The following is a 27,534-nucleotide window of genomic DNA, read 5'->3' as shown; positions in this document are numbered from 1 at the left end:
ATGGGCCAGGGGCTTAAACAGACATTTTTAAAAAGAGGAAATTCAGGGGCCAGCACTGTGGCGTAGTGGGTAAAGCTGCTGCCTGCAGTGCTGGCATCCCATATGGGCACCGGTTCGAGCCCCAGCTGTTCTACTTCCAATCCAGAGCTCTGCTATGGCCTGGGAAGGCAGTAGAAGATGGCCCAAGTCCTTGGGCCCCTGAACCCATGTGGGAGACCTGGAAGAAGCTCCTGGATCCTGGCTTCAGATCAGCACAGCTCCAGCCATTGCAGCCATTTGGGGAGTGAACCAGCAGATGGAAGACCTCTCTCTCCCTCTCCCTCTCCCTCTCCCTCTCTCTCTCTCTCTGCCTCTCCTCTCTGTGTAACTGTGACTTTCAAGTAAATAAATGTCTTTTTTTTTTTTTTTTTTAAGAGGAAATCCAAATGGCCAACAGACATATGAAAAAATGTTCAGGATCACTAGCCATGAGGGAAATGCAAACGAAAACCACAATCAATTTTCACCTCACCTCAGTTAGAATGGCTTTCATACAGAAATCAACAAATGCTGGTGAGGATGTGGGGGAAAAGGTACTCTAATCCACTGTTAGTGGGAATGCAAACTGGTAAAACGACTATGGAAGACAGTTTGGAGATACCTCAGAAATCTGAATACAGTCCTACCATATGACCCAGCCATCCCACTTCTCGGAATTTACCCAAGAGAAATGAAATCTGCAAATAAAAGAGTTATCTGTACCTCCATGTTTATTGCAGCTCAATTCACAATAGCTAAGACATGGAATCAACCTAAATGCCCGTCAATGGAAGACTAAAGAAATTACGGGATATGTAATCTATCGAATACTACACAGAAGTTAAAAAAAAAAATGAAATCCAGTGTAATTGCAACAAAAAGGATGAATCTGAAAGACATCATACTAAGTTAAATAAGCCAGTCCCAAAGTGACAAATACCATTTGTTCTCCCTGATCTTTGACAACTAACAGAACACCTAAAAGGAAACCTGGAAAAGTAAAATTGACACTATCAGAAGCAATGACTTGTACAGCCCTTGTCCTGACTGTGGAGGAACAGTTTATTATCTTTTTTTTTAATTATTATTTTCTTTTCTACTTAATAATATTAGTTGAGCTCTTAACATAGAATTATTCATAGGTGTATAAATCCAACAGAAAATAGGTCCAAGCAAAAAATAAGAGTGGGAATAAGAGAGGGAGGAGCTGTACAGTTCCGCACATGTTCCCATGGACTTATCACTAAGGGCAAAGCTAAAAACTTGCCATGGAACTCCAAATCCATTAAGCTAGATGGTAATAATGCCATCTTACATGTTAAAGTGACCATACTAAGTGTGTAATTGATCACATAGATAGGATTAAGTGTCAAAGGGATCACAAAAATAAGATAGAATTTTTTTTTTTTTTTAAAAAAGAGAATGTTACAACATGGGAAGCAGTCCACACAGCAGACTCAAAGAATGACAAACACCCTATGAGTACTCTGACCTCAGAATCAACCCTTCAGGCATTTGGATCTGCCTGAAAAGCCCATGAGTGCATTTCAGGCATGGAAAGCCAAGATATTGTGGCAAAAAATGATCATGATCTACAAGAAGGATCACTCTGAGTGAGATCCCAGCAGAAAGGAAAGAAGAGGTCATCAAAGAAGGCTGTACTTTTCTCTGAAGGGAGGAGAGAACTTCCACTTTGCATATGGCCCTATCTATATACTGACGGAGTTTGTGGACTCAAAAGGCTTCCATAGCCTTGGCAACGCATGTCAAGAGCCTCGGTGGCCAGCACCACGGCTCACTTGGCTAATCCTCCGCCTGCAGCGCCAGCACCCCGGGTTCTAGTCCCAGTCGGGGCACTGGATTCTGTCCTGGTTGCTCCTCTTCCAGTCCAGCTCTCTGCTGTGGCCTGGGAAGGCCCAAGTGCTTGGGCCCTGCACCCACATGGGAGACCAGGAGGCTCCTGGCTTCGGATTGGCGCAGGGTACCGGCCATTTGGTGAGTGAACCAACATAAAAGGAAGAACTTTCTCTCTCTCTCTCTCTCTCTCACTGTCTAACTCTGCCTGTCAAGAAAAAATAAAAAAATAAAAAAGAGCCTCGGTGGTCATTGACATCATACATAAGAGTATCAATTGTTAAGTCAACAAGAGAAGTCACTATGCACTTACTCCCCATATAGGACCTCTGTCGTTAATGAGTTGTACTATGAGAATTAACTATAAAACTTGTTTTCAAACAGTACTTCATACTGTCCAAATTCTGGAAATCTTAGTCTTATAGAGTGAGAATTCTGTATATAAAGTTGATTAAGAATGAATGTTAATAAAGAATGGGATGGGGCCGGTGCCGTGGCTTAACAGGCTAATCCGCCGCCTTGCGGCGCCGGCACACCAGGTTCTAGTCTCGGTTGGGGCGCCGGATTCTATCCCGGTTGCCTCTCTTCCAGGCCAGCTCTCTGCTATGGCCCGGGAAGGCAGTGGATGATGGCCCAAGTGCTTGGGCCCTGCACCCACAAGGGAGACCAGGAGAAGCACCTGGCTCCTGGCTTTGGATCAGCGAGATGCGCCGGCCGCAGCGGCCATTGGAGGGTGAACCAACGGCAAAAAGGAAGACCTTTCTCTCTCTCACTATCCACTCTGCCTGTGAAAAAAAAAAAAAAAAAAAAATTAAAAAAAAAAAAAGAATGGGATGGGAGAGGGAGTAGGAGTAGGGACAGGAATGGGGATGGTAGTAGAGTGGGTATGGGGGAAGAATTTCTATATTCCTAAAGCTGTACCTATGAAATTTGTATTCATTAAATAAAAGCCTTCTTAAAAAAATGCAGGTGGGGGCATGCATGTGACCTAGCAGTTTAGACACTTGTTGGGATACCTACATTCAATATTCATAATGCATGGGTTCAAGTCTCAGCTCTGCTCCCAATTCCAGTTTCCTGCTAATTAATGTGTATCCTAGGAGGCAGCAGGTCTTGTCTCACACGCTGCCACGTGCATGGACTGAGTTTCGTAGCTTTAGCCTGACCCAGATCCCAGCCTTTGAAGGCATTTGGGGAATGAACCAGGGATGGATGTTCCTCCATGTCTCTGTCTCTGTCTCTGTCTCTGTCTCTCTCTCTCCAGTATTTAGGGTTACATTTCCTTTCATTCCCTCATGACCCTTACTCTATTTCTGAACCGAAGAGCATAATACTTCTGTTTCCTTATGCTTTTATCAGGCTTCTTTCATCATATCTCCTTCTGATTTCCTCCTATGAGGACACAAATGATTGTATTTAGGGTCCCTTCAGATACTTTAGAAAAATCTCCCCATCTCAACAACCCACTTCAATCATACCTGCAAAGTCTTTTTGCCAGATAAATACTCAGATTCCAGGGACTAGATCATGGCTAACTTTGGGGAAACTCTTTCAACCCACCAGATAGAGAAAAAATGCATTTCACTAAAATCTAACTGAAATTGTCTTTATGGGTCGGCGCCGCGGCTCACTAGGCTAATCCTCCGCCTTGCGGCGCCGGCACACCAGGTTCTAGTCCCAGTTGGGGCACCGATCCTGTCCCGGATGCCCCTCTTCCAGGCCAGCTCTCTGCTGTGGCCTGGGAGTGCAGTGGAGGATGGCCCAAGTGCTTGGGCCCTGCATCCTCATGGGAGACCAGGAGAAGCACCTGGCTCCTGCCTTTGGATCAGCGCGGTGCGCTGGCTGCAGCGTGCCAGCAGCAGCGGCCATTGGAGGGTGAACCAACGACAAAGGAAGACATTTCTCTCTGTCTCTCTCTCTCACTGTCCACTCTGCCTGTCAAAAAATAAATAAATAAATAAATTTAAAAAAAAATTGTCTTTATGTATAAGCAGTATCTGTGATTGGGTCGCATAATAGAATCACCAACAGAGTCACAGGTATTTTCATATAAAGTAATCATCACAAATATTCAAAATATTGTTTATACTTATCTCTATTTTAAAATTATGGAAGTGAGGGGCTGATGCTGTGGCATAGCTGGTAAAGCCGTCGCCTGCAGTGCCAGAATCCCATATGGGCGCCGGTTCAAGTCCTGGCTGCTCCACCTCCAATCCAGCTCTCTGCTATGGCCTGGGAAAGCACCAGAGGATGGCCCAAGTCCTTAGGTCCCTGCACCATCATGGGAGACTCAGAGGAAGCTCCTGGCGTCGGATCAGCACAGCTCCAGCAGTTGTGGTCAATTGGGGAGTGAATTAGCAGATGGAAAGACCTCTCTTTCTCTCTCTGCCTCTCCTTCTCTCTCTGAGTAACTCTTTCAAATAAATAAATAAATCTTTAAAAAATAATAAAACAAATTATGGAAGTGAGAACAGCTGTTAGTTTTTTTAAAAAAAGATTTATTTGAAAGCCACAGTGACAGACAGAGAGTGAGACAGACAAAGAAAGAAAGAAAAAAGGAAAGAGAGAGAGAGATCTTCCATCACTGATTCACTCCTCAAATGGCTCTTATAGCCAGGTCAAGGCCAGGCTGAATCTAGGAGCCAGGAACTCCATCCAGGTCTCCACACACATGGGTGGCAGGGGCCCAAGTAACTGGGCCACATTCTGCTGCTTTCCCAGGACATCAGCAAGGAACTGGAGCAGCCAGAACTCAAAACTGGCACTCCAACAAGGGTTGCTAGCTTTGCTCGCATCACAAGCAGCAGCTTAATCTGCTGTGCCAGGATGACAGGCCCCATTGCTTGATCTTATTAACATGTACAGAAGCATATATTATGTTGCAAAATATTTTTATTTACCATTTCAAAAACTGGCTTTCTTTGTGATTCTATTTTAATCCATGAATTAAGGAGAAAATTACTTTGATAAAGGATCCTCAGGTTTGACTAGACTTCCAAAAGAAATATTTGGCAACAAAAAAAGGTTTAGAAGTACTGCTCTGGACCCAGCGCTGTGGCACAGCAGGTTAAGCTGTTATCTGTTTATTCAGCATCCCATATGGGCACCAGTTCAAGTACTGGCTGCTCCACTTCCAATCCAGCTTCCTGCTAATGTGCCTGGGAAAGCAGCAAAGGATGGCCCAGGTGCTTGGACCCCTGCACTCATGAGGGAGACTCAGATGAAGCTCCTGGCTTCAGCCTGGTCCAGCCCTGGTCACTGCAGCAACTTGGAGAGTAAACCAGCAGATGGAAGATCTCTCGCCTCTGTCTCTCCTCTTGCTAAAACTCTTTCAAATAACTAAATTTTTAATAATAAGAAGAAAAGAAATACTGCTTTGGATAGATGACAAGGATAGGAAGAAGTTGGGGTTAGATGGGAAGATTAAAGTAGAAAGACTTTTATTTTCACTTTAAACTTTCATGTATTGTTTAAATTTACATTTATGAGTATGTTACTCATATTTATACATACATCCAATTCAGGGTTTTTGTTATTGTGGTTTTGACCAATAAGACCTATGAAGAGCTTCATATTTTCCCTTCGTGTGCTAGGCTGAAGAACTGATGCCTAAATATGCTTATGTTCTACTTCCCAGAAATTGTGAATGTTAACTTATATGGCAAATGGGATTTTGTGGGTGTGATTAAGGATTTTGAGACAGACGGATTATCTTGATGAGCCCAAGTAACAATAGCAGTAACAAAAGGAATACGAGGCACCAGAGAAGGCAGTATTGTATTGGATAAAGAGACTGCCAACTGCAATGCCAGCAATCCATATAAGAGTGCTGGTTCAAGTCCCAACTATTCTACTTCCAATCCAGCTTCCTGCTCGTGTACCTGGGAAGGCAGCAGAAGATGGCTCAACTACTTAGGGCCCTGACCCTTATGTGGAAGATCCACATGAAGAATCTGGCTCCTGGCTTCATCCTGGCCTAAATCTGGTGTTGTGGCCATTTGAGGAACAAATCAGCAAAGGAAGATCTCTCGATCTCTCTCTTCCCCACCCCCTCTACCTCCCCTCTTTTGCTCTTACAAATAAATAATAAATCTTCAAAAAGTAAACATAAATTCACAATTTCTGGTTAAGAAAATTGAGAACATATAGAAGCAAGTCAAAACCATGACTAGCAATCACTTAAAGCCCAAAGATGAAATATTCCAGAGGACAACTTACCTAGTTTCCTTAGAAAGTTAAACTTAATTAAAAGGTGGGGGAGGGATGAAGGAACTCCAGATTAAAAGACTTAATAAACATAATTGAATATAATCTATAGACAGTTTATACTCTGCATTGGTGAAAAATTTAAAAGGCCTTTTGAGGACACCTGGGAAAAATATGACTTGAAATCGGTATCACAATATTAGAGAACTGCTAAGTTTTTTTAAGATTTGGTTATTTATTTGAAAGGCAGAGTTACAGAGGGGCAGAGGCAGAGAGAGACAGACAGAGAGAGGTCTTCCATCCGCTGATTCACTCTCCAGATGGCTGCAACAGCCAGAATTGCACTGATCCAAAGCCAGGAGCCAGGAGCCTCCTCCAGGTCTCCCGCACGGGTGCAGGGGTACAAGGACTTGAGCCATCTTCTACTGCCTTCCCAGGCCATAGCAAAGAGCTGGTTCGGAAGTGGAGCACCTGGGAATCAAACTAGCGCCCACATGGGATGCCAGCACTACAGGCAGTGGCTTTACCCTCTACACCACAGCGCTGGCCCCACAGAACTGCTAATTTTTTTTAAGTGTTACGAAGATATGACTATGTGAGAAAATGTTCTTCTTTTCTAGAAATTCAAAAGTATTTAGAATCAAAATATTTGTAACTTGTTGGAAATACTTCAGGAAAACACAGGAAGCAAATATGGAAAACTGGAATAACTGTTAGATCTATTCCACTTATTTCTGTATGTTTGATGTAATTTATAATAAAAAGGAAAATAACCTAATACAATGAAATATTTCTTTTTCTAACTCAGACAGGAAACATCATCTGAAAAAAATTATTAACATAGGGAAACACTTTAAAAATTACATGTATGGTGACTGGTGTTGTGCAAAGGGGTCAAGCCGCCACTTGGAATGACAGCATCTCACATTCAAAGTGCCAGTCGGAGTCCCAGTTGCTCTGCTTCCCATCCAGCTCCCAGCTAATTGGGAAAGCAACGGAAGATGGTCCAAGTGCTTGTGCCCCTGATATCCATGTGAGACCAGAGTGGAGTCCCTGGATCCCACCTCTAGCCTGTCCCAACCCTGGCTGTTGAAGGCATTTGGATACTGAACCACAAATGGAATATATCTCTTTCTCTGTGCCTTTCAAATAAATAGATAAATCTTGGGGCCAGCACTGTGGTATAGTGGGCTAAGTCTCCGCCTGTGACACTGGCATCCCATATGCACACTGGTTCATGTCCAGCTGCTACTCATCTGATCCAGCTCTCTGCTATGGCCTGGAAAACCAGTAGAAGATGGCCCCTGCACCCATGTGAGAGACCCAGAAGCAGCTCCTCGTTCCTGGGTTTGGATCAGCCCAGCTCCAGCCATTGCAGCCATTTGGGAAGTGAAATAACAGACAGAGGCCTTTCTCTCTGTTTCTCCCTCTGTCTGTAACCCTACCTGTTAAACAAATCTTTTTTAAAAACAGGTAATTGTTTAAAGTTATCTATAAGCAGTAGGCATTTGGGGCAACAGTTAAGACATTGCTTGAGATGTCTACATCCCATATTGGACTACCTAGGTTGGAGTCCCGGCTCCGATCTCTACTCCAGCTTCTTGCTACTGTGCAACCTGGGACTCAGAAGATGGTGGCTCATGCAGTCAATTTCCTGCCATCCATGTGAGTCTCATTTTCCAACTCCTGGGCTTGACCTGGCCCAGCCCTATCTGTTATAGGCATTTTGGGAGTGAACAAGTAGAAGATCTCCTGATTTCACTGTCTCTCTGCCTTTCAAATAAATAAACTTCTAAAAAACAAATTACATATATAATTTTAAGCTTTCTAGGTTAACTTAAAACATATTTTCAATTCATCAATCTTTGGATATGGTACCATGGTCTTATCTCTAACATAAATTCAGCCTACTCACATAAACCAGCATGCACATTTCTAGTTTTGGTTTATTTAAAAATTTTTTTAAAATCTTGATTCCAAAAGAAGTTTATATTTAGACAATGAACTTTTTTTTTTTTTTTTTTTTTTTTGGACAAGCAGAGTTAGACAGTGAGAGAGAGAGACAGAGAGAAAGGTCTTCCTTCCATTGGTTCACCCCTCCAAATGGCCGCCACGGCCAGCGCGCTGCGCCGATCCTAAACCAAGAGCCAGGTGCTTCCTTCTGGTCTCCCATGCGGGTGCAGGGCCCAAGCACTTGGGCCATCCTCCACTGCCTTCCGGGGCCACAGCAGAGAGTTGGCCTGGAAGAGGAGCAACCGGGACAGAACTGGCGCCCCAACCGAGACTAGAACCCGAGGTGCCGGCGCCGCAGGCCAACAATAGCCTCTTGATCATCGCTGTTGTTTCCCACAGTTAATTGACCAGAACCTTTCAGCAATTCAAACATGAATTTTCCCCTGCATTCAACTTAATCAGCTACTCTTATCATATTAATATTTCACCTGTTTATATATAATTGTACAATTATAATAATTGCACTGCAAAGACATGAGTATATAACCAAATAATTCAAATGGTGGGAGAAGTGCACAGACTATTAGAGAATAGTAATTAACAAACTTTACACACCATTAAAATCAGAGAATATATTTTTCAAATAAAATGGAAGGGGACAATTAATAAAAATGAATCAGTAATTAAATTTCTAATTTTTCAGCCGACGCCGTGGCTCACTAGGCTAATCCTCCGCCTTGCGGCGCCGGCACACTGGGTTCTAGTCCCGGTAGGGGCACCGATCCTGTCCCGGTTGCCCCTCTTCCAGGCCAGCTCTCTGCTGTGGCCCGGGAGTGCAGTGGAGGATGGCCCAAGTCCTTGGGCCCTGCACCCCATGGGAGACCAGGAGAAGCACCTGGCTCCTGCCATCGGATCGGCGCGGTGCGCCGGCCGCAGCGCGCCTACCGCAGCGGCCATTGGAGGGTGAACCAAGGGCAAAAGGAAGACCTTTCTCTCTGTCTCTCTCTCTCTCTCTCTCACTGTCCACTCTGCCTGTCAAAAAAAAAAAAAAAAACAGAAAAAAAAAATTTCTAATTTTTCAAAAAAGTAATGGGGATAGGATAGAATACAGGAATGATAATTGCTAATCATCTAATAGCACCTAAGCAGCTGAATGAGGCTGCTGATTGATGGAAAAAATGATACTAAATACTGTTTAAAAACATTGTTTCTGTACTTCAAGGAATATAAAAATTTTTTTTAGCAGAGACAGCTACCAAAAAAGCAAACATTATTTCACAAGTCCAAACACAGCTGCACATCAGATGGCTTGAATAAAATGAAGATTCTCATCAGGAGCCTCTGAGAAGCTCACACACCTAAGGAATGCTCTAGAGATTCTGGATAGGTGCCTATCTGTTTCTTAAATAAAAGTAACTAAGTATAGACATGCTTCAAATTAACCAGGTTGGAAAAAGTTGAGGGGCCAGTGTTGTAGCATGGTGTGTAAAGCTGCCACCCACAATGCCAGCATCCCATATGCACTTCAGATCCAACTCCTGGTTAATGCACCTGGGAAAGGAGCAGAAGTGCTTGAGCCCCTGCAGCCATGTGGAAGACCTGAAAGAAGCTCCTGGCTCCTGCTTCAGCCTGGTGCAGCCCTGGCTATCGCAGAAATTTGGGAGTGAACCAGCAGATGGACACTCACTCTCTCGCTCTTGCTCTCTCTGTTTCTCCCTCTATCTAACTCTGCCTTTAAATGAACCCTAAAAAACAAAACAAAAAGAAGTTGAAAGATTTGTTTAATCTGGGAGTGAACCAGCTTATAGAAGCTCTCTCTGCCTGTCATCTGTCTCCCTCACTCTTGTCTGGTAAAAATAAATATATATATACAAATAAATAATATTGGAGGGGACCTTGGGGGTGACAGGTATGGAAAGGTTAATGGTACTACTTTCTTCTTTGTCCACATGGGAAACCCAGAAGAAGCTCCTGGCTCCTGGCTTCAGATAGACCCAGCTCTAGCCATTGAGGCCATTTGGGGGAGTGAACTAGTAGATGGAAGACCTCTCTGTCTCTCCCTCTCTCTGTAACTCTCTGCCTCTCAAATAAATACATAAATCTTTTTTTTTTTAACTTTTATTTAATGAATATAAATTTCCAGTGTACAGCTTATGGATTACAATGGCTTCCCCCCCCCAATAACTTCCCTCCCACCTGCAACCCTCCCCCCTCCCGCTCCCTCTCCCCTTCCATTTGCATCAAGATTCATTTTCAATTCTCTTTATATACAGAAGATCAATTTAGTATAAAGATTTCAACAGTTTGCACCCACATAGAAACACAAAGTGAAACATACTGTTTGAGTACTAGTTATAGCATTAAATCACAATGTACAGCACATTAAGGACAGAGATCCCACATGAGGAGCAAGTGCACAGTGGCTCCTGTTGTTGACCCAACAAATTGACACTCTAGTTTATGGCGCCAGTAACCATCCTAGGCTGTCATCATGAGTTGCCAAGGCTATGGAAGCCTTCCAAGTTCACCGACTCTGATCATATTTAGACAAGGTCATAAAAGACAGAGTGAGGATAGTAACCAATGATCCTAAGAGTGGCATTTACCAGGTTTGAACAATTATACAGCATTAAGTGGGGAAGAGGACCATCAGTACACACATGTTGGGAGTAGAGCCATTGGTGGTAGAGTAGAGGTTATGATTACAAAGGAATGAGGCCCAAGTGCACTAGACAGGGCCTAGAACAAAGGACAGAGTCATTATTAGAGGAGCTAAGAAAGGTGCTGTCTAAGCTACAATGAAGTTTTCTGATTGAGAGGCAAATAGAACCTGATAGAAGGGGCTTGATAATAATCTGGTGGGCTTTAGGCCTTGTAAATTCAGAGGCCCAGACCTATCTATCTCTTCACGTGGGGTATATCCTAAGGGAGGTGTGAACCTCCTAGGGGAAGGCACTCTGTTGACTTTCATTACTTGGCTGGCCTGGGAGGAGAGCTGGCCAGGTAAAGGCAGGGGGCATCTCTAACAAGAAATTTACAGTTCTGCCTGCAATGTTGCTGACCCTACTTGACCATCCCCTCAGCTGCAGTGGTCACTTTGGAAGTTGGGCTGAGTGAAGGGCTTTTCAGCTTAGAGCCAATAAGATCTGTGGCTCTGACCTGGGCATCCTTCGACTCCAGGGCAGGTCCGTTTCCAGTGATCCAACTCTTGGCAGAGCTGCCAGGGCTCTTCACAAGCTGACTTCTGCTGAAGCCCAGGCTTACCACATTGAAAGCCACTACAGTGGACTGGCCTGTTGGGTCTCCTTGAGGGCAGATCACTGTACAGATCAGCCATTAATAGGCCTGCCACCCATTGCTTCTGATGCCTAGCTTTCTTTTCCTCCTGGTTTGTGTTAAAGCAGACCAGAGGATGCAAGTCAAGGGAGTGCCCGTTTCCCATCTCTAATCTTCGGTGGCCTGAACTACAAGTCTATAGTCACAGGCATGTTCTGTAGTAGTTTTTCTAAGGTAGACAATGCCCATGAGGAAAATTATATTCTCACTTTAAAACTTTCTTTCCCTTAATGTTTTCTTAAGTTGTTATCTAATGGTTGAAACGGTTTGCTAAGTATTCATGTGATATTGCTATTGTCAGCAAGCGATCTAGGACTTGCTCCCTCATTTCTCTATTCTAAGCCCAACTTGTTCTTTCATTTCTCTATTCTCTTCAAGGTAGGAAACTAATTCTATTATGAAGGAATCTGTAGGATGCACAATTTAATCTTTAGACCTTATAAAAGAGATGGCTAACATTTTTCTGCAATAGCATAGCCAAAATAAGAACTCAAATAATAATCTCATAGCTAGATTCACTTCGCCATCAGCGAAGTATACAGTAAGTAGAAAAAACCTCCCTTTCAGACCAAAGGGAAAGAAAGTTTTAAAATACATAAATCTTTTAAAAATTTTTAATCTCTGCCTTTCAACTGGGCTATGTAACTGGATGGGCAATTTACTCTAGGGAAGTTTGTTAACTAACAGCAACAGTTCTATCACATATCACTGTTAGGATTCAGCCATAGAAAAGAGGTCATATACACAAATCTAGTTCCCACTCTCAGTAAGACAATGATCAAGCCAGAGGAACAGTTCAGCAATTTTAAAAAATAAACATGTTTCTACAAAACAGTCATCAAACTTCCTACACTTATGCTCTATGTTCCTCTTTTACTCTATCTTCTCTAAAGTGCCTACCCTAAACAATCAGCAGTAACATAAAGGAAACTACTCCTGTTTTTGAAGGGAGGACTAACTTATAGACAACTCAAGGAATAAAATGATTATAATAAATTAAATCCAATAAAACAAGTAATCAGTATTGATTAATAGTAGTTATGAGTAACTAGATGAGACCAACTTGTTCTATTTTTTTAAGTTTATTTTTATTGATTTGAAAGGTAGAACAAGAGAAGGGAAAAGATTTTCCATCCAGTAACTCCATCTCAGTCTCCTACAAGGTAGCAGAGACTTAAGTACTGAGCCATCATCTGCTGCCTCCCAGAGTGCACATTAGCAGGAAGCTGGATTAGAAAAGGAAGTGAGTCTGCATCTCAGGCACTCCAGCATTGGATGTGGGTATCCCAAGTCGGTTTAACTTGCTGCCCACCCTCCAACTTGCTCTTCTAGACCATTTTACAGTATTTTAAGAATATCCATGTATTCTATTTTAAACAAAAGCACTCACATTTTTTATTTACAAAATACAAAAATGGATATTTTAAAACAATTATTACAGAGTGGGCATTTTTGGTACAGTGAATGAAAGAGCCAATTGGGATCCCTACATACTGTAAGAGAGTGCCTGGGGAGTAAACAACATACTGTCTTTCAAATACATAAAAATATTTAAAAGTAATAATTTCAAAAATAATTCACTTTATAAAAATTCTCTATAAATTTTATTAGATAAATATGCCATTGAAAATAAAATAGGGGGTGGAACCATCGCCTATGAAACCAGCATCCTATATGGGCACAGATTCAACTCCTGGCTGCTCCACTCCTGCTCCAGCTCCCTGCTAATGGCCTGGGGAAAACAGTGGAGGGTGGCCCACGTCCTTGGGTCCCTGCAACCATGTGGGAGACCTAGAGGAAGCTCCTGGTTCCTGGCTTCGGCCCAGCCACACACTGGGGAGTGAACCTTAAGATGGAAGATATCTCTCTCTCCAACTCTGACTTCCAAATAAACAAATCAATCAATCAATAAACAAACAAACAGGAAAAAAAAAAACAGAAAATGATTCAAGGCCAGCGTTGTGGTGAACTGGGTTAAGCTGCTGCCTGCAATGCCAGCATCCCGTAAGAGTGCCAGCTCGACCACAAGTTCAAGTCCCAGCTGCTCCACTTCTAATTCAGCTCCCTTTTCATATGCCTAAGAAAACAGCAGAAGACAACCTGAGTGCTTGGGTCCCTGCCACTACATGGGAAATCCGAATAGAGTTCCAGGCTTCTGGCTTCAGCCTGGCCCAGCCCCAAGTTGTAGCCATTTGGGGAGTAAAGATCTGTGTCTCTCCATCTGTAACTTAGCCTTTTAAACAAATAATCTTAAAAAAAGAAAAGAAAGCAAACGGTTCAATTTATATATATTTCCTAAATATATGGCTTACTTTGGAGTATCTTATTATTTAAAAAGTTAATCGCTTCCAATTAGAACTCAATAGTTTACTCATAATATGCCCATTATCTGATAAGAAAGTAGCAGTGGCTAGGAATAGTAGTTCCAGAAACACATAGAACCTACTTTGCAGTATTACTTCTTTTGAGAACCTGGATTTTTTAATTGCTTTACCTGATAAACTGTTATATTATCTCAACAGTGCTTATTATCTGTAGGGAAATACGAATTCATTTCTACTGACATTTTCCTCAATATCACTCAATAAAAGCACATTCATTTAAAATTCATAAAAAAGATAGAGCAATTCTATAACATTGCAAAGATTTCCCTAAAGTGTTCATAAATTTATTCTTTATATATAAAATCTCAATCCTGATTATTTCATTGCGCTATTCAAGACTTAAATTTCATTATAAATACATTCTTTAGAGCATAATCATGTAACATTATAGGCCAAACAAATACCTGCTCTCATTTTCAATGCATTTTAACTATAATAAAGGTTTCTTTCCAGCCCATTTCCAAATGGTGACAGCATTCTAATTCCAGGCCTCCATATTATCTAATTTACTTAAAACTTGTTCTTGTTAAGCAATTTGTCATAATCCATGACTTTTACAAGTCTTGTCACAACTTCTAACAGTTTTAAAGTACTGTAGGGCAAGCTCTCAACCTAGCAATTAAGATGCTGGATAAAACACTTAGGCCTCACTGCCGAGTGGCTGAGTTTGATACCCTCCTCCAGCTCCTGACTACAGCTTCCTGCAGGTGATGACTCACTCAAGTAACTGAGTTTCTGTCACTCAAGTAGGAGAACTGGATTGAACTCCCAGCTTTGTCTGGCTCAGCCTGGACCATTCTAAGCATCTGGGGAATAAACCAGAGGCTCAGAGCTTGCTCAAACTCTGAAATAAATTTAAAAAATGAATAAATAAGCACCACAAAATTTTACACATTGCCAAAGTTTTCAGACTTTCTCCAATACAAATTGTTCATTTGCTGTTTTTTAAATGAAGATATTTAGAAATTATGCAGTTTCTAAATTTCATTCCCACTGAAGTTGTTCTAAGTTGAAACTCAATAACAATTTCAACCTTCAAAGGAGCACACTGTCAAAGATTTCTTATAACTCCTTCTTTCTTGCTATTTTTTTGTACTCAAAAAGAACTATTTTCAGTCCAGAGTAAGCAATAATCTTTTAAACAGACAGTAGTAAAAATCAGAAAACTCTGGGAAGAAAATCATCCATCTGAAACCTGGTCTTTGGAAGTCATACATAATTTGAATATACAAAATTGGTACTGGGAGAAGATAATGTAAAACTTTAAAGACAATTTTAGAATCTTAAAAACTTACATGTAATATTTGTGTATGTTTCTGTGGCTGAAAATGTTTAATGGATTCTAAGAAAACTAACAGACACAGGGCATATTCAATACCATACACACAGGTATACATACACTGCTCATTAAAAAAATGTTAAAACTTTTTAAATTAATTATTTGAAGGAAGAGAGAGACCATGCAACTCCATCCATTGGTATACCTGCCAAATGCCTGCAATAACTAGAGCTGGGCCAGGCAAAAGCCAGGAGCTAAGAGTAGAATCCAGTTCTCACACATGGGCAGCAGGGGTTCAATTATGTCCACTAAAATTGGAATAGAAATGTAAAATATATGTTTCAGTCAATAAGAAGCTGGCAAATTGATTTAACTGTTTCCAAGGCCAACCTCTGGTGTTTACGTAGTTTCCTTTTTTTTTTTTTTGACAGGCAGAGTGGACAGTGAGAGAGAGAGAGACAGAGAGAAAGGTCTTCCTTTGTCGTTGGTTCACCCTCCAATGGCCGCCGCAGCTGGCGCACTGCGGCTAGCGCACCGCTCTGATCCAAAGCCAGGAGCCAGGTGCTTCTCCTGGTCTCCCATGGGGTGCAGGGCCCAAGCACTTGGGCCATAGCAGACAGCTGGCCTGGAAGAGGGGCAACCGGGACAGAATCCGGTGCCCCGACTGGGACTAGAACCCGGTGTGCCGGTGCTGCAAGGCGGAGGATTAGCCTGTTGAGCCATGGCGCCAGCCTACGTATTTTCCTTTCAATCAAGTCTCATTTTAAAGACCTTTTATATATTAAGCATTCCAGCAAGTGAAGTGCTATATGTAACACACTGAAATATACATGTGTCATACAAAAAGTAACAGTGTTCAATTCCAACTTACTTTTTATCCTTCCAGATATTGTTAGATTTGTTTTTTCAAGCAACTGTGTTATCAATTGATTTCTTAATGCTGGAAACCATTTCAAAAATTTTTAAATGTAGCTAAGGTCAAGGATGATGGGATGAGAGCCCATGGCTCTAGGCAACCAATCTGTAACTCTGGCTTATTGTCCAGTTAAATCAAGTATGCTGTATTAGTTTCCTATGGACACTTTAACAAATTACCACAAGTCAATGGCTTAAAACAACATAAATGTATTCTCCTACAGTTCTGGAGGTCATAAAACTGAAATGAATCTTAGGGAACTAGAATGAAGGTGGAGGTAAAGCTGCATTTCTTTTAGAGGCCCCAGGGGAAATACACACCCTTGTCTTTTCCAGTTCCTAAAAGATCACCTATATTCCTTAGCTCTGGTTCCTCCTGTAACTTCAAAGCACAATACTCCAACCTCTGCTTCCATTTCTGAACTCAAATTTGCCTAATATTAGAATTGTTATGTCTGTTTGCAAGTACAGATTCTCCTTGAATTCAGTTAGGGTGAGGTTAAATTCAAAATACACTAAGTTGAAAATATATTTAGTACATCTAATCTACCTTAAACGTGCTCAGAACACTTATAGGCTAAATCATCTAACATAAAATCTATTTTATAACAAAATGCTGAAATCTCACATAATTTATTAAATATTGGGCTGAAAGGGAAAACCAGAGAAGTTGTAAAAGTGTGCTTCCTTATCACCAAAGAATCAAAGCACAGGACGCCCAGCACCATCTGTACTGCTTCCAGATTTTGTTTGCTTACTGACTTCATTTATAACACATTCAGACATTCAAAAATTTATATTGTTTTCACAGTCATAAAGATGTTCAAATGGCTCCTGAGTTTTTTTTGTTTTGTTTTGTTTTGTTTTTTCATTTGACAGGTAGAGTTATAGACAGTGAGAGAGAGAGAGACAGAGAAAGGACTTCCATTTCCGTTGGTTCACCCCCCAATGGCCACTGCGGCCGGCACACTGCGGCCGGCGCACCGCGCTGATCCAAAGCCAGGAGCCAGGTGCTTCTCCTGGTCTCCCATGGGGTGCAGGGCCCAAGCACTTGGGCCATCCTCCACTGCACTCCCGGGCCACAGCAGAGAGCTGGACTGGAAGAGGAGCAACCGGGACAGAATCCGGCGCCCTGACCAGGACTAGAACCCGGTGTGCGGGCGCCACAGGCAGAGGATTAGCCTAGTGAGCCGCAGTGCCGGCCTAGTTTTTATTTTCTTAAGCATATCTTCCAGAGTCCATCCTACCAAAATCTAGTATTTTTTAACTCAATCTCTCTGATATTTTTAGCTTATAACTTTAAAATTGGAAAAAGGTACTTTATTTCCTTCCACAGTAGTCAGTTAAGGTTGGGTGACATTTCTCAGTGATTTTCTATTATACTGCTTTTTATTCTATAATATTCTATTATATTTCTGAGTTTTTAAAATTTTTTACTCATAGCTTCAATAAAAAATGATTGCTGACATCAAAGAAGGAGGTACCTTTCTCTGAAGGGAGGAGAGAACTTCCACTTTGACTATGACCCTGTCGGAATAAGATCAAAGTCGGCGAACCCTAAAGGCTTCCAAAGCCTTGGCAACTCATGACTAGAGCCTAGGGAGATTATTGACGCCATAAACAAGAGTGTCAAATTGTTAAGTCAACAACAGGAGTCACTGTGTACTTACATCTCATGTGGGATCTGTCCTTAATGTGTTGTCCAATGTGAAGTGATGCTCTAACTAGTACTAAAACAGTATTTTTACACTTTGTGTTTCTGTGTGGGTGCAAACTGATGAAATCTTTACTTAGCATATACTGAATCGATCTTCGGTATATAAAGATAATTGAAAATGAAAAAAAAAAACCTTGGTGTTAAATTGGACATGGCATAGAAAAGTAATCAATTTTAAAAAAATATCATGTAGGATCTCTGTCCTTAATGTGCTGTACATTGTGATTTAATGCTATAACTAGTACTCCAACAGTATTTTTCACTGTGTGTTGCTATGTGGGTGCAAACTGTTGAAATCTTTACTTAATATATACTAAATTGATCTTCTGTATATAAAGAGAATTGAAAATGAATCTTGATGTGAATGGAAGGGGAGAGGGAGCGGGAAAGGGGAGGGTTGCGGGTGGGAGGGAAGTTATGGGGGGGGGGGGGGAAGCCATTGTAATCCATAAGCTGTACTTTGGAAATTTATATTCATTAAATAAAAGTTAAAAAAAAAATGACTGCTGAAAAATAAGTAGGACTATATCAAACTAAAAAGTTTTTGCACAGCAAAAGAAACAATCAACAAAATGAAAAGGCAACTTATAGATTAGGAGAAAACATTTATAAACCCTATATCTGACAACAGGATACTATCCACAATATATAAGGGACTTACAGAACTCAAAAGCAAAAATAAATCACTCAATTAGACTATGGGCAAAAGATCCGAACAATTTTACAAAGTGGAAATAAAAAAGGCCAACAGGTATGTGAAAAACTTTTCAACATCACTAATCATCATAGAAATCAAAACTATAATCACAGGGGCTAGTGTTGTGCCGAAGCAAGTGAAGCCACTGCCACTTCCAACAACATATATGCCACTTGTGACAACAGCATGGCATCCCATATAGGAGTGCCAGCCTAAGTATTGGCTACTCTGCTTCCAATCCAGCTCCCTGCTAGTAAACCTGCGAAAACAGCAGGTACTTTGGTGCCTGCCACCCACATGGGAGACCCAGGTGGAGTTCCAAGCTCCTGGCTTCAGCCTGGCCCAGACACAGCCATTGCAGCCATTTGGGGAGTCAATCTGAGGACAGAAGATCCTTCCTTCTCTGTCTCTAATTCTGCCTTTCAAATAAAAAATAAACCTTTTAAAAAAAATAAGAGCATATGCTAATACTTATCTTTCTTAAATCCACAAATCTATCTTCACAAGTAATATGGCCTATGATCCCCCATATACTTTGCCACTACTCATGTGTTTTAGCAATAAAACCATTAAAGGACAAAACTACAACAATTTAGTTTGAAGATTTTTGATTGGCTTGATTTTCAATACTAGAAAAGGGTAACATTTCACTACAAAGTAGAACACCTATTCCAACAGGTGGAGTAGAAGAGGTTGAAAAAAGTGGGATTCAAAATGAAAAAAAGCAGAATGGCCAATTCAAAGTTACTTTCCTTACAAGGAGAGGACAGAGCAATAAAAAACTACAAATTGGTTAACATTAGTTACTTCAGCATAAGGATTAAGACACAGAACTTCATTATGACGCTGATTCCAACCGGCTATTGGAGAAATCTGCCTGTAATGTCTCTAATCCTGACTTCTCAGAAAGTCTGAGAAGTCTAGTTTCAAGGTGGTAATGTTGACTTTTAGTATGAGTCCATCTTGGTTTTTAGCCAGTTCTGTGCAATTTAGTCCAAAATGATGGCCTCCTATATATTTATTTAACAAAATTACAGAGATATCATAAAATAAATTCAAGATCTCTTCATTCTTTCCTTGGGCCTGGACTATTTCAATTTTCACTTATTTATTTGAGAGGCAGACACAGACAGACAGACAGACAGAAGGAGCTTCCTATCCACTGGTTTATTGCCCAAGGCCAAGACTAGACCATGGCCAAGAGCCAAGAACTCAATCCAGGTCTCTTAGGTAAGTGGCAGCAACCCAGTTGATCCATCACCTTCTGCCTCCAAGGATCTACAACAGCATGAAGGTGAAGTCAGAAGCTACAGTTGAGTATTACAGGAACTGAAACCCTCCAATAAGAGGCATGGGCATCTTACCTAGCAGAACAATTGCCAGGTCCTGTTTTAAAAAACAGGAATAAAATATAAGCAACAATTGGCACTTATTGAATGTTCCATTATCTGTAAATGTATTACATATATTGACTTTTTAAAAAAAAGATTTATTTATTATTATTTATTTGAAAAGCAGAGTTACAGAGAGGAAGAGGCAGAGAGAGACAGAGGTGTTCCATCTGCTGGTTCCCTCCCCAGATAGCCACTACGGTCGAAGCTGTGCCAATTCAAAGCCAGGAGCCAGGAGCTTCTTCCAGGTCTCCCATGCGGGTACAAGGGCCCAAGGACATGTGCCATCTTCTACTGCTTTCCCAGGTTATAGCAGAGAGCTGGATCGGAAGTGCAACAGCCAGGACTTGAACCAGCGCCCATATGGGATGCCGGCACTGCAGGTGGCGGATTTACCGGCTACACCACGGCATTGCTCCACCCCCATACTGACTTTTTTGTTTTGAAAGAGTTACAGAGAGAGGTAGAGACAGAGAGAGAGAGAGGCCTCTCTACTGGTTCACTCCCCAGATGGCCACAATGGCTCTGATCCCCAGATGGCCACAGCTGCTCTGATCCGAAGCCAGGAGCCAGGAGCCTCTTTCTTTTCTCTTTATTCCTGCCTTATGGCCTTAAGACCAGTTTCCTTCACTATTCTTCCAGCTTTTTTTACAATTCCTAGTACATGCATGATAGGTTTTCAAAAACTGTCTTCTAGGTTCCCATTAGTTACACATAAGGATTCATTTTGTTTTTAAGTTTTTCTCTGCACTGTTACATGTTTGTTTATTCAACTTGAGTTTTCAGAATAAAGATTCAGTTCTGGCTTTAGAGCTTTAGAACTTTTTAGTTCCAGAAATAACTGAGCTCTAATTATAGAAGAGTTTTCACTGTTTTGTTAAATTTTCCTTCCTGTGTTCAACAGAAGCTGCCAATTCTAGTTATTCAGCTGTTTTTTACTCTCATGTTACTGTATTTCTTTCACTAATTTTTGCTTATTCATGATTGACTTTCCTACCAGCATCCACACAGATCAGACTATTGGCATCTATTAGAATAAAAAAAACAAAATAGGGGTCAGAGCTGTGGCGTAGGGGGTAAAGCAACTGCCTGCAATGCTGGCATCCCATATGGGCGCTAGTTTGGGACCCAGCTGTTCCACTTCTGATACAGCTCTCTGCTATAGCCTGGGAAAGAGTAGAAAATGGCCCAAGTGCTTGGGCCCCTGCCCAACCTACATGGGAGACCTGAAGAAATTCCTGGCTCCTGGCTTCAGATTGGCCCAGCTCCGGTCACTGTTGCCATTTGGGGAGTGAACCAGCAGATGGAAAAACTCTCTCTCTGCCTCTGCCTCTCTATAACTCTGCTTTCCAAATAAATAAATAAATCTTTAAAAAAAAATTTTAAAAATGGGCTATGCAAGACTTGAGAATGTTAAGCTCACACACCAAGCTGCTAATAAACTCAATCTTCTATTGCGGGACAGGAAAGAAGTTTTTAAGTCTTCTTTCACAGCCTCCTAAGGCTTTGAGAAGAAGCAAATCATTGCCTTTACCCACATCTCAGATTTTACTCTGTATCAAAAGTAATGTTCCCGACCTGCATCCTCTCTTGTGTATCTAAAGATCACTTAAACCTAACACTCCCTCTCTTGGCTTCACCAGTTAGCTCACTTAGGTTATTCTATTGCTGCAGAAGTAGAAGAAATGAAAAATCAGGATCATGAGTAAAAGCCAAAAATCTTCCCACATTATCCCTCTCCCATCTTCCTTGTTTCACACTGCAGTATGTCTTGCCCATTCACAATCAACACTATTATTAGTTCCAAACTAGAAACATTAGGTTACTTAGTTCCCCTAATCCTATGAAGCAAGAATTATCTTCATTTTACAAATGAATAAAATCATATTTTATTAAGTTAAATGTTTCAGGGACCAGGGCTGTGGCATAGCGGGTAAAGCTGCCACCTGCAGTGTCAGCATCCCATATGGGTGCTGGTTTGAGTCCTGGCTGCTCCACTTCCGATCCAGCTCTCTACTATGGCCTGGGAAACAGTGGAAAATGGCCCAAGTCCTTGGGCCCCTGCACCAGCGTGGGAGACCTGGAAGAAGCTCCTGGTTCCTGGCTCTGGATCATCAGCACAGCTCTGGCCATTGTGACCATCTGGGGAGGGAACCAGCAGATAGAAGACCTCTCTCTGCCTCTGCCTCTCTGTAACTCTGCCTTTCAAATAAATAAGTAAATCTTAAAAAAAAAAAAAAAAAAAAAAAAAAAGGCCGGCGCCGCGGCTCACTAGGCTAATCCTCCGCCTTGCGGCGCCGGCACACCGGGTTCTAGTCCCGGTAGGGGCACCGATCCTGTCCCGGTTGCCCCTCTTCCAGGCCAGCTCTCTGCTGTGGCCAGGGAGTGCAGTGGAGGATGGCCCAAGTCCTTGGGCCCTGCACCCCATGGGAGACCAGGAGAAGCACCTGGCTCCTGCCATCAGATCGGCGCGGTGCGCCGGCCGCAGCGCACCTACCGCGGCATCCATTGGAGGGTGAACCAACGGCAAAAGGAAGACCTTTCTCTCTGTCTCTCTCTCACTGTCCACTCTGCCTGTCAAAAATAAATAAATAAAGAGGGCCGGCGCTGTGGCTTAACAGGCTAATCCTCCGCCTTGCGGCGCCGGCACACCGGGTTCTAGTCCCAGTTGGGGCGCCGGATTCTATCCCAGTTGCCCCTCTTCCAGGCCAGCTCTCTGCTATGGCCCGGGAAGGCAGTGGAGGATGGCCCAAGGCCTTGGGCCTTGCACCCACATGGGAGACCAGGAGAAGCACCTGGCTCCTGGCTTCGGATCAGCGTGATGCGCCGGCCACAGCGGCCACTGGAGGGTGAACCAACAGCAAAAAGGAAGACCTTTCTCTCTCACTATCTACTCTGCCTGTCAAAAAAAAAAAAAAAAGAGAGAAGAAAGTTAAATGTTTCAGAGATTCCAAAGCAGTTTCATTTGCACAAAAGCCTATACAGTCTTTCATAACAAACACTGCCTCTAACTTTCATAAGCATTTGTGTAATGTCAGTCACTCCAATCTCTCTGAGCTTAATTTTACCACCTTAAAATACTGTTAATACCTACCTCACAAGGTTGTTGTACAAACCGAATGAATGAATGAAAGTACATAAAAGTGAGTAGAACAGTGTCTGCACACAATGCTCAGTAATACTAATATTATTATTTATTTGGCATCCTTTAGCTTAAAAAATTGATTTTGTTTTTCAAAAATAAAAATAAAAGTATCTAGCCTCAAGTAATTTAAAGGGATCTCAACAATCTGGCACTTAGCTCCACAGGAAGCTATTCTGATAATTTTTGGTAATACAGGTTGACTTGAGTATCCCTTTTCTGAAATGCATGGGTCCAGAAATATTTCAGATAAAGAGGTTTTTGCAGATTTTGGAAAATGTGCATAGACTTTACCAGTAGAGCATTCCTACTCCAAAAACCCAAAATCTGAAATGTTCCAAAATCCAAAACTTTCTGAGTAACGTGTTGATGCTCAAAAAGTTTCTGATTTCAGGCTTTCAGATTAGGAAAGCTCTATTTGTATTTATGTTTATTCAATGCCCTCACAGTAGCATTAAAAAGTTAATGTGTCTGTCTTACATCCACATTATAAAAGTAGTTCTTCACCTCAGTCACTTTAAATTTATTTGCCATTTTTTTTAATCACCACAGGTCAGAATACATTGTTTTCTGTTGTAATTTTTAAAGAATTTGTATTCTCAGTATCCATTAAATGGCTTCCAACAGTAGAAAAGGTAGCACTAGTACTCAGGTGTGAAAAAATATAGCACTTAACACTACTTCAGGCCGGCGCCGTGGCTTAACAGGCTAATCCTCCGCCTTGCGGCGCCGGCACACCGGGTACTAGTACCGGTTGGGGCGCCGGATTCTATCCCGGTTGCCCCTCTTCCAGGCCAGCTCTCTGCTATGGCCCAGGAAGGCAGTGGAGGATGGCCCAAGGCCTTGGGCCTTGCACCCGCATGGGAGACCAGGAGAAGCAACTGGCTCCTGGCTTTGGATCAGCGAGATGCGCTGGCCGCAGTGGCCATTGGAGGATGAACCAATGGCAAAGGAAGACCTTTCTGTCTCTCTCTCACACTATCCACTCTGCCTGTCCAAAAAAAAAAAAAACAAAAAAAACACTACTTCAAAAACTAGAAAAAAATGATTTGAAAAAAGGGAAAACAAATGTAATCAAGCAAATGTTTAATTCAAGATTTTCTCTAAGCAGCATTAAGAAAAAAATTGTTAATTTAGATAATTCATAAGTACTAAAAAATAACAGGCCTTGCAAATGTGTAAAGCAGCTTAGGTTGATCAGCATATTAAGTATAATACATATTTAGTATTTTGAGGAAAGCCAGTAATAAGACTTACTAAAATATGTCCACTTTTTCCTCTAAGGCAAGGTATAAATCATCTTATGACACTACTAAGCAAGATAAATGTGATGATCGAAGGTCTACTGATGGGGCCGACGCTGTGGAGAAGCCGATAAGGCCACCACCTCCAGTGCCGGCATCCATATGGGTGCCAATTCGAGTCCTGGTTGCTCCAGATCCAGCTCTCTACTATGGCCTGGAAACGCAGTAGAAGATGGCCCAAGTTCTTGGGCCCCTACACCCACATAGGAGACCTGGAAGAAGCACCTGGCTCCTGGCTTCAGATCAATGCAGCTCCAGCCATTGTGCCCAATTGGGGAGTGAACCAGCGGATGGAAGATCTCTCTCTCTCTGCCTCTCCTTCTCTCCCTGTGTAACTGACTTTATTTAAAGATAAATAAGGCCGGCGCCGCGGCTCACTAGGCTAATCCTCCGCCTTGCGGCGCCGGCACACCGGGTTCTAGTCCCGGTCGGGGCACCGATCCTGTCCCGGTTGCCCCTCTTCCAGGCCAGCTCTCTGCTGTGGCCAGGGAGTGCAGTGGAGGATGACCCAAGTGCTTGGGCCCTGCACCCCATGGGAGACCAGGAGAAGCACCTGGCTCCTGCCATCGGATCAGTGCGGTGCGCCGGCCGCAGCGCGCCTACCGCGGCGGCCATTGGAGAGTGAACCAACGGCAAAAGGAAGACCTTTCTCTCTATCTCTCTCTCTCACTGTCCACTCTGCCTGTCAAAAATAAATAAATAAATAAATAATAATAATAATAAAATAAAGATAAATAAATCTTTAAAAAAAACAGTGGATATCATGAACAGTACATTCCAAATGCAAATGAAAGCTGTGACACTGAGGCTGGCATTGCCATTATTCTGTATCTATATATAGCAGCTTAAGAAAATCACCTTAATCATGATGCAATCAACTGCATACTATACACACCAAAAGGACTAAGCATTTTAAGTAAGCGATTCAATCCTTCTAAACTGTTGTATTATTTTATATAAATACAACAATTATATACTTGATGTAAGAAATCTCCAAAGGAATAAAGAAATTTTGAAATCAAAATTTAAGTTTTTTTTTTACTTACTGATTGGCTAAATCAGATCCCATCTTAGAGCCATCATCTGCTGCCTCTTCCATATCAGAGTCCATACCAGTTTCACCTGATAAATAAAACAGACTACTGATTTAATCACTACAGAAGAATGTCATCTTTAAAAGCAATGCAGATTAAAAACTTTATAATTAAAAAACAAAATGCTGGCCGGCACCGCGGCTCACTTAGCTAATTCTCCGCCTGCGGTGCTGGCATCCCAGGTTCTAGTCCCAGTTGGGGCACCGGATTCTGTCCCGGTTGCTCCTCTTCCAGTCCAGCTCTCTGTTGTGGCCCGGGAAGCCAGTGGAGGATGGCCCAAGTGCTTGGGCCCTGCACCCACATGGGAGACCAGGAGGAAGCACCATCTGGGGGGGTGAACCAACGGAAGGAAGACTTTCTGTCTCTCTCTCTCACTGTCTAACTCTGCCTGTCAAAAAAAAAAAAAAAAATGCCTACATTTAAAATAATGTTATTTTCGGGGCCGGTGCTGTGATGCAGCAGGTTAAAGCCCAGGCCTGAAGCACCAGCATCCCTTATGGGCACTGGTTCCAGTTCTCGCTGCTCCTCTTCCGATCCAGCTCTCTGCTATGGCCTGGGAAAGCAGTAGAAGATGGCCCAACTCCTTGGGCCCCTGCACCCACATGGAGACCTGGAAGAAACTCCTGACTCCTGGCTTCAGATCAGCGCAGCTCTGGCCTTTGCGGCCAACTGAGGAGTGAAGACCTCTCTCTCTGTCTCTATCTCTCTCTGTAACTCTTTCAAATAAATAAAATAAAGCTTTTAAAAAATGTTATTTTCAATGCATCTTTAGGTATTTTTCATTGTTTTATCTTTTTTTAGAATGTGTGTATATATACTTATGGACTACATACATTTGTATACATCTATTTCAATAGCTACAAAATTCCATTGGACAATTTTACATTTTTAAAAGCTCTGAGAATAAAAAAAATCTCCATTTTCTGTTTCTTCTAGCAGAATGCAAACATTAAAATCCTTGCAAAGTTCCAAAAGAAAAAAAATCTGAAAATCCAAGAGTCTAGAAATACCAGTATCACAAACAGTAATCACACTTCAGGTGGACATATAAATATCAGCAAATTGCAAGGAGTTCCTCTAACTCCACATCAGAATCTTAACAGAGCAGAAGCAGTATGCAGTTGGTAACTAACTGCTATAAGGAATATAAAACAGAAAATTCAAAAGTTATGTTAAGAAAAATCTTTGCCTTCTCAATTTTTATTTTTTGTAAATATATTAAAGCATATTAACTTACGCTCTTATCTATACATTTGACTTGGAAAACTATGTGTCAAATCTATGTTTAAAATATTATTCTGATACATAAACTATATTTCTCAGTACAAAGAGAAGTAAAGATACTCTTCAATGATTACCCAAATAATGAAATCAAAGTAACATCCAAATAGAAAAAATATTTCAAGACAAATGCTGTTGGCCGGCGCCGTGGCTCAACAGGCTAATCCTCCGCCTAGCGGCGCCAGCACACCAGGTTCTAGTCCCGGATGGGGCGCCGGATTCTATCCCGGCTGCCCCTCTTCCGGGCCAGCTCTCTGCTATGGCCCGGGGTAGGCAGTGGAGGATGGCCCAAGTGCTTGGGCCCTGCACCCCATGGGAGACCAGGAGAAGCACCTGGCTCCTGGCTTCGGATCAGCGCGGTGCGCCGGCCGCAGCGGCCATTGGAGGGTGAACCAACGGCAAAGGAAGACCTTTCTCTCTCTCTCTGTCTCTCTCTCACTATCCACTCTGCCTGTCAAAAAAAAAAAAAAAAAAAAAGATAAATGCTGACTACATTAACTAAAAAGCTACCAAAATACAGGAACATGTATTCTTACCTTCAAGAATCTTCAGGATTTTTTTTTCAGACAGCAGCTCTAACTGTTCTTGGCATAGCTTTTTAATTTCTTCTATTGAACAGTTCTAAAGAAAATGACATATTTAAAAAAATGCATTTATGTAATATAGCTTCAATATAAATTAGAAAACGATAATCACAAGAAAAATTTCAGTTAAGTAAATCTTATCAAACAAACTAAAAGCTTCAATTAGATTCACATACATCTTTCCATAGGAGGAAATCTGAAAAACTATAGTTAACATATGACCATTTTAGAGATTTGATGGGAATATATACAGTAATGTTTCAGATAAAAGAATAAACTAGAAAGTCAATTGGTTTCCCAGATACTCTTAATTGTAGTCTTTTTTTCTTTTTTAAGTAATTCTTCTAAAGTTTAAATAATTCAAGCTCTAGCTCCACAC

At 41.9% G+C, this 27,534-nt stretch overlaps 1 protein-coding gene across 2 annotated transcripts in view; it reads right to left on the bottom strand.

The window, feature by feature from the left end:
• Positions 1 to 27,534, bottom strand: part of CAAP1 (caspase activity and apoptosis inhibitor 1) — a 146,071-nt gene that overhangs the window by 111,062 nt on the left and 7,475 nt on the right. For both annotated transcript variants that reach the window (XM_062208127.1, XM_062208126.1), the window contains exons 3-4: positions 27,108 to 27,192; positions 25,243 to 25,318 (exon numbers count right to left, since the gene is read on the bottom strand). In XM_062208127.1, the coding sequence (XP_062064111.1) occupies positions 25,243 to 25,318; positions 27,108 to 27,192 (161 nt within the window). The remainder of the gene's footprint in view (positions 1 to 25,242; positions 25,319 to 27,107; positions 27,193 to 27,534) is intronic.

This window comes from Lepus europaeus, chromosome 12 (genome assembly GCF_033115175.1).
Source record: "Lepus europaeus isolate LE1 chromosome 12, mLepTim1.pri, whole genome shotgun sequence".
Classification (NCBI taxonomy): Eukaryota; Metazoa; Chordata; class Mammalia; order Lagomorpha; family Leporidae; genus Lepus; species Lepus europaeus.
Note: the sequence above shows the minus strand (reverse complement) of the source record. Positions and strands in the feature narration are given on the sequence as shown.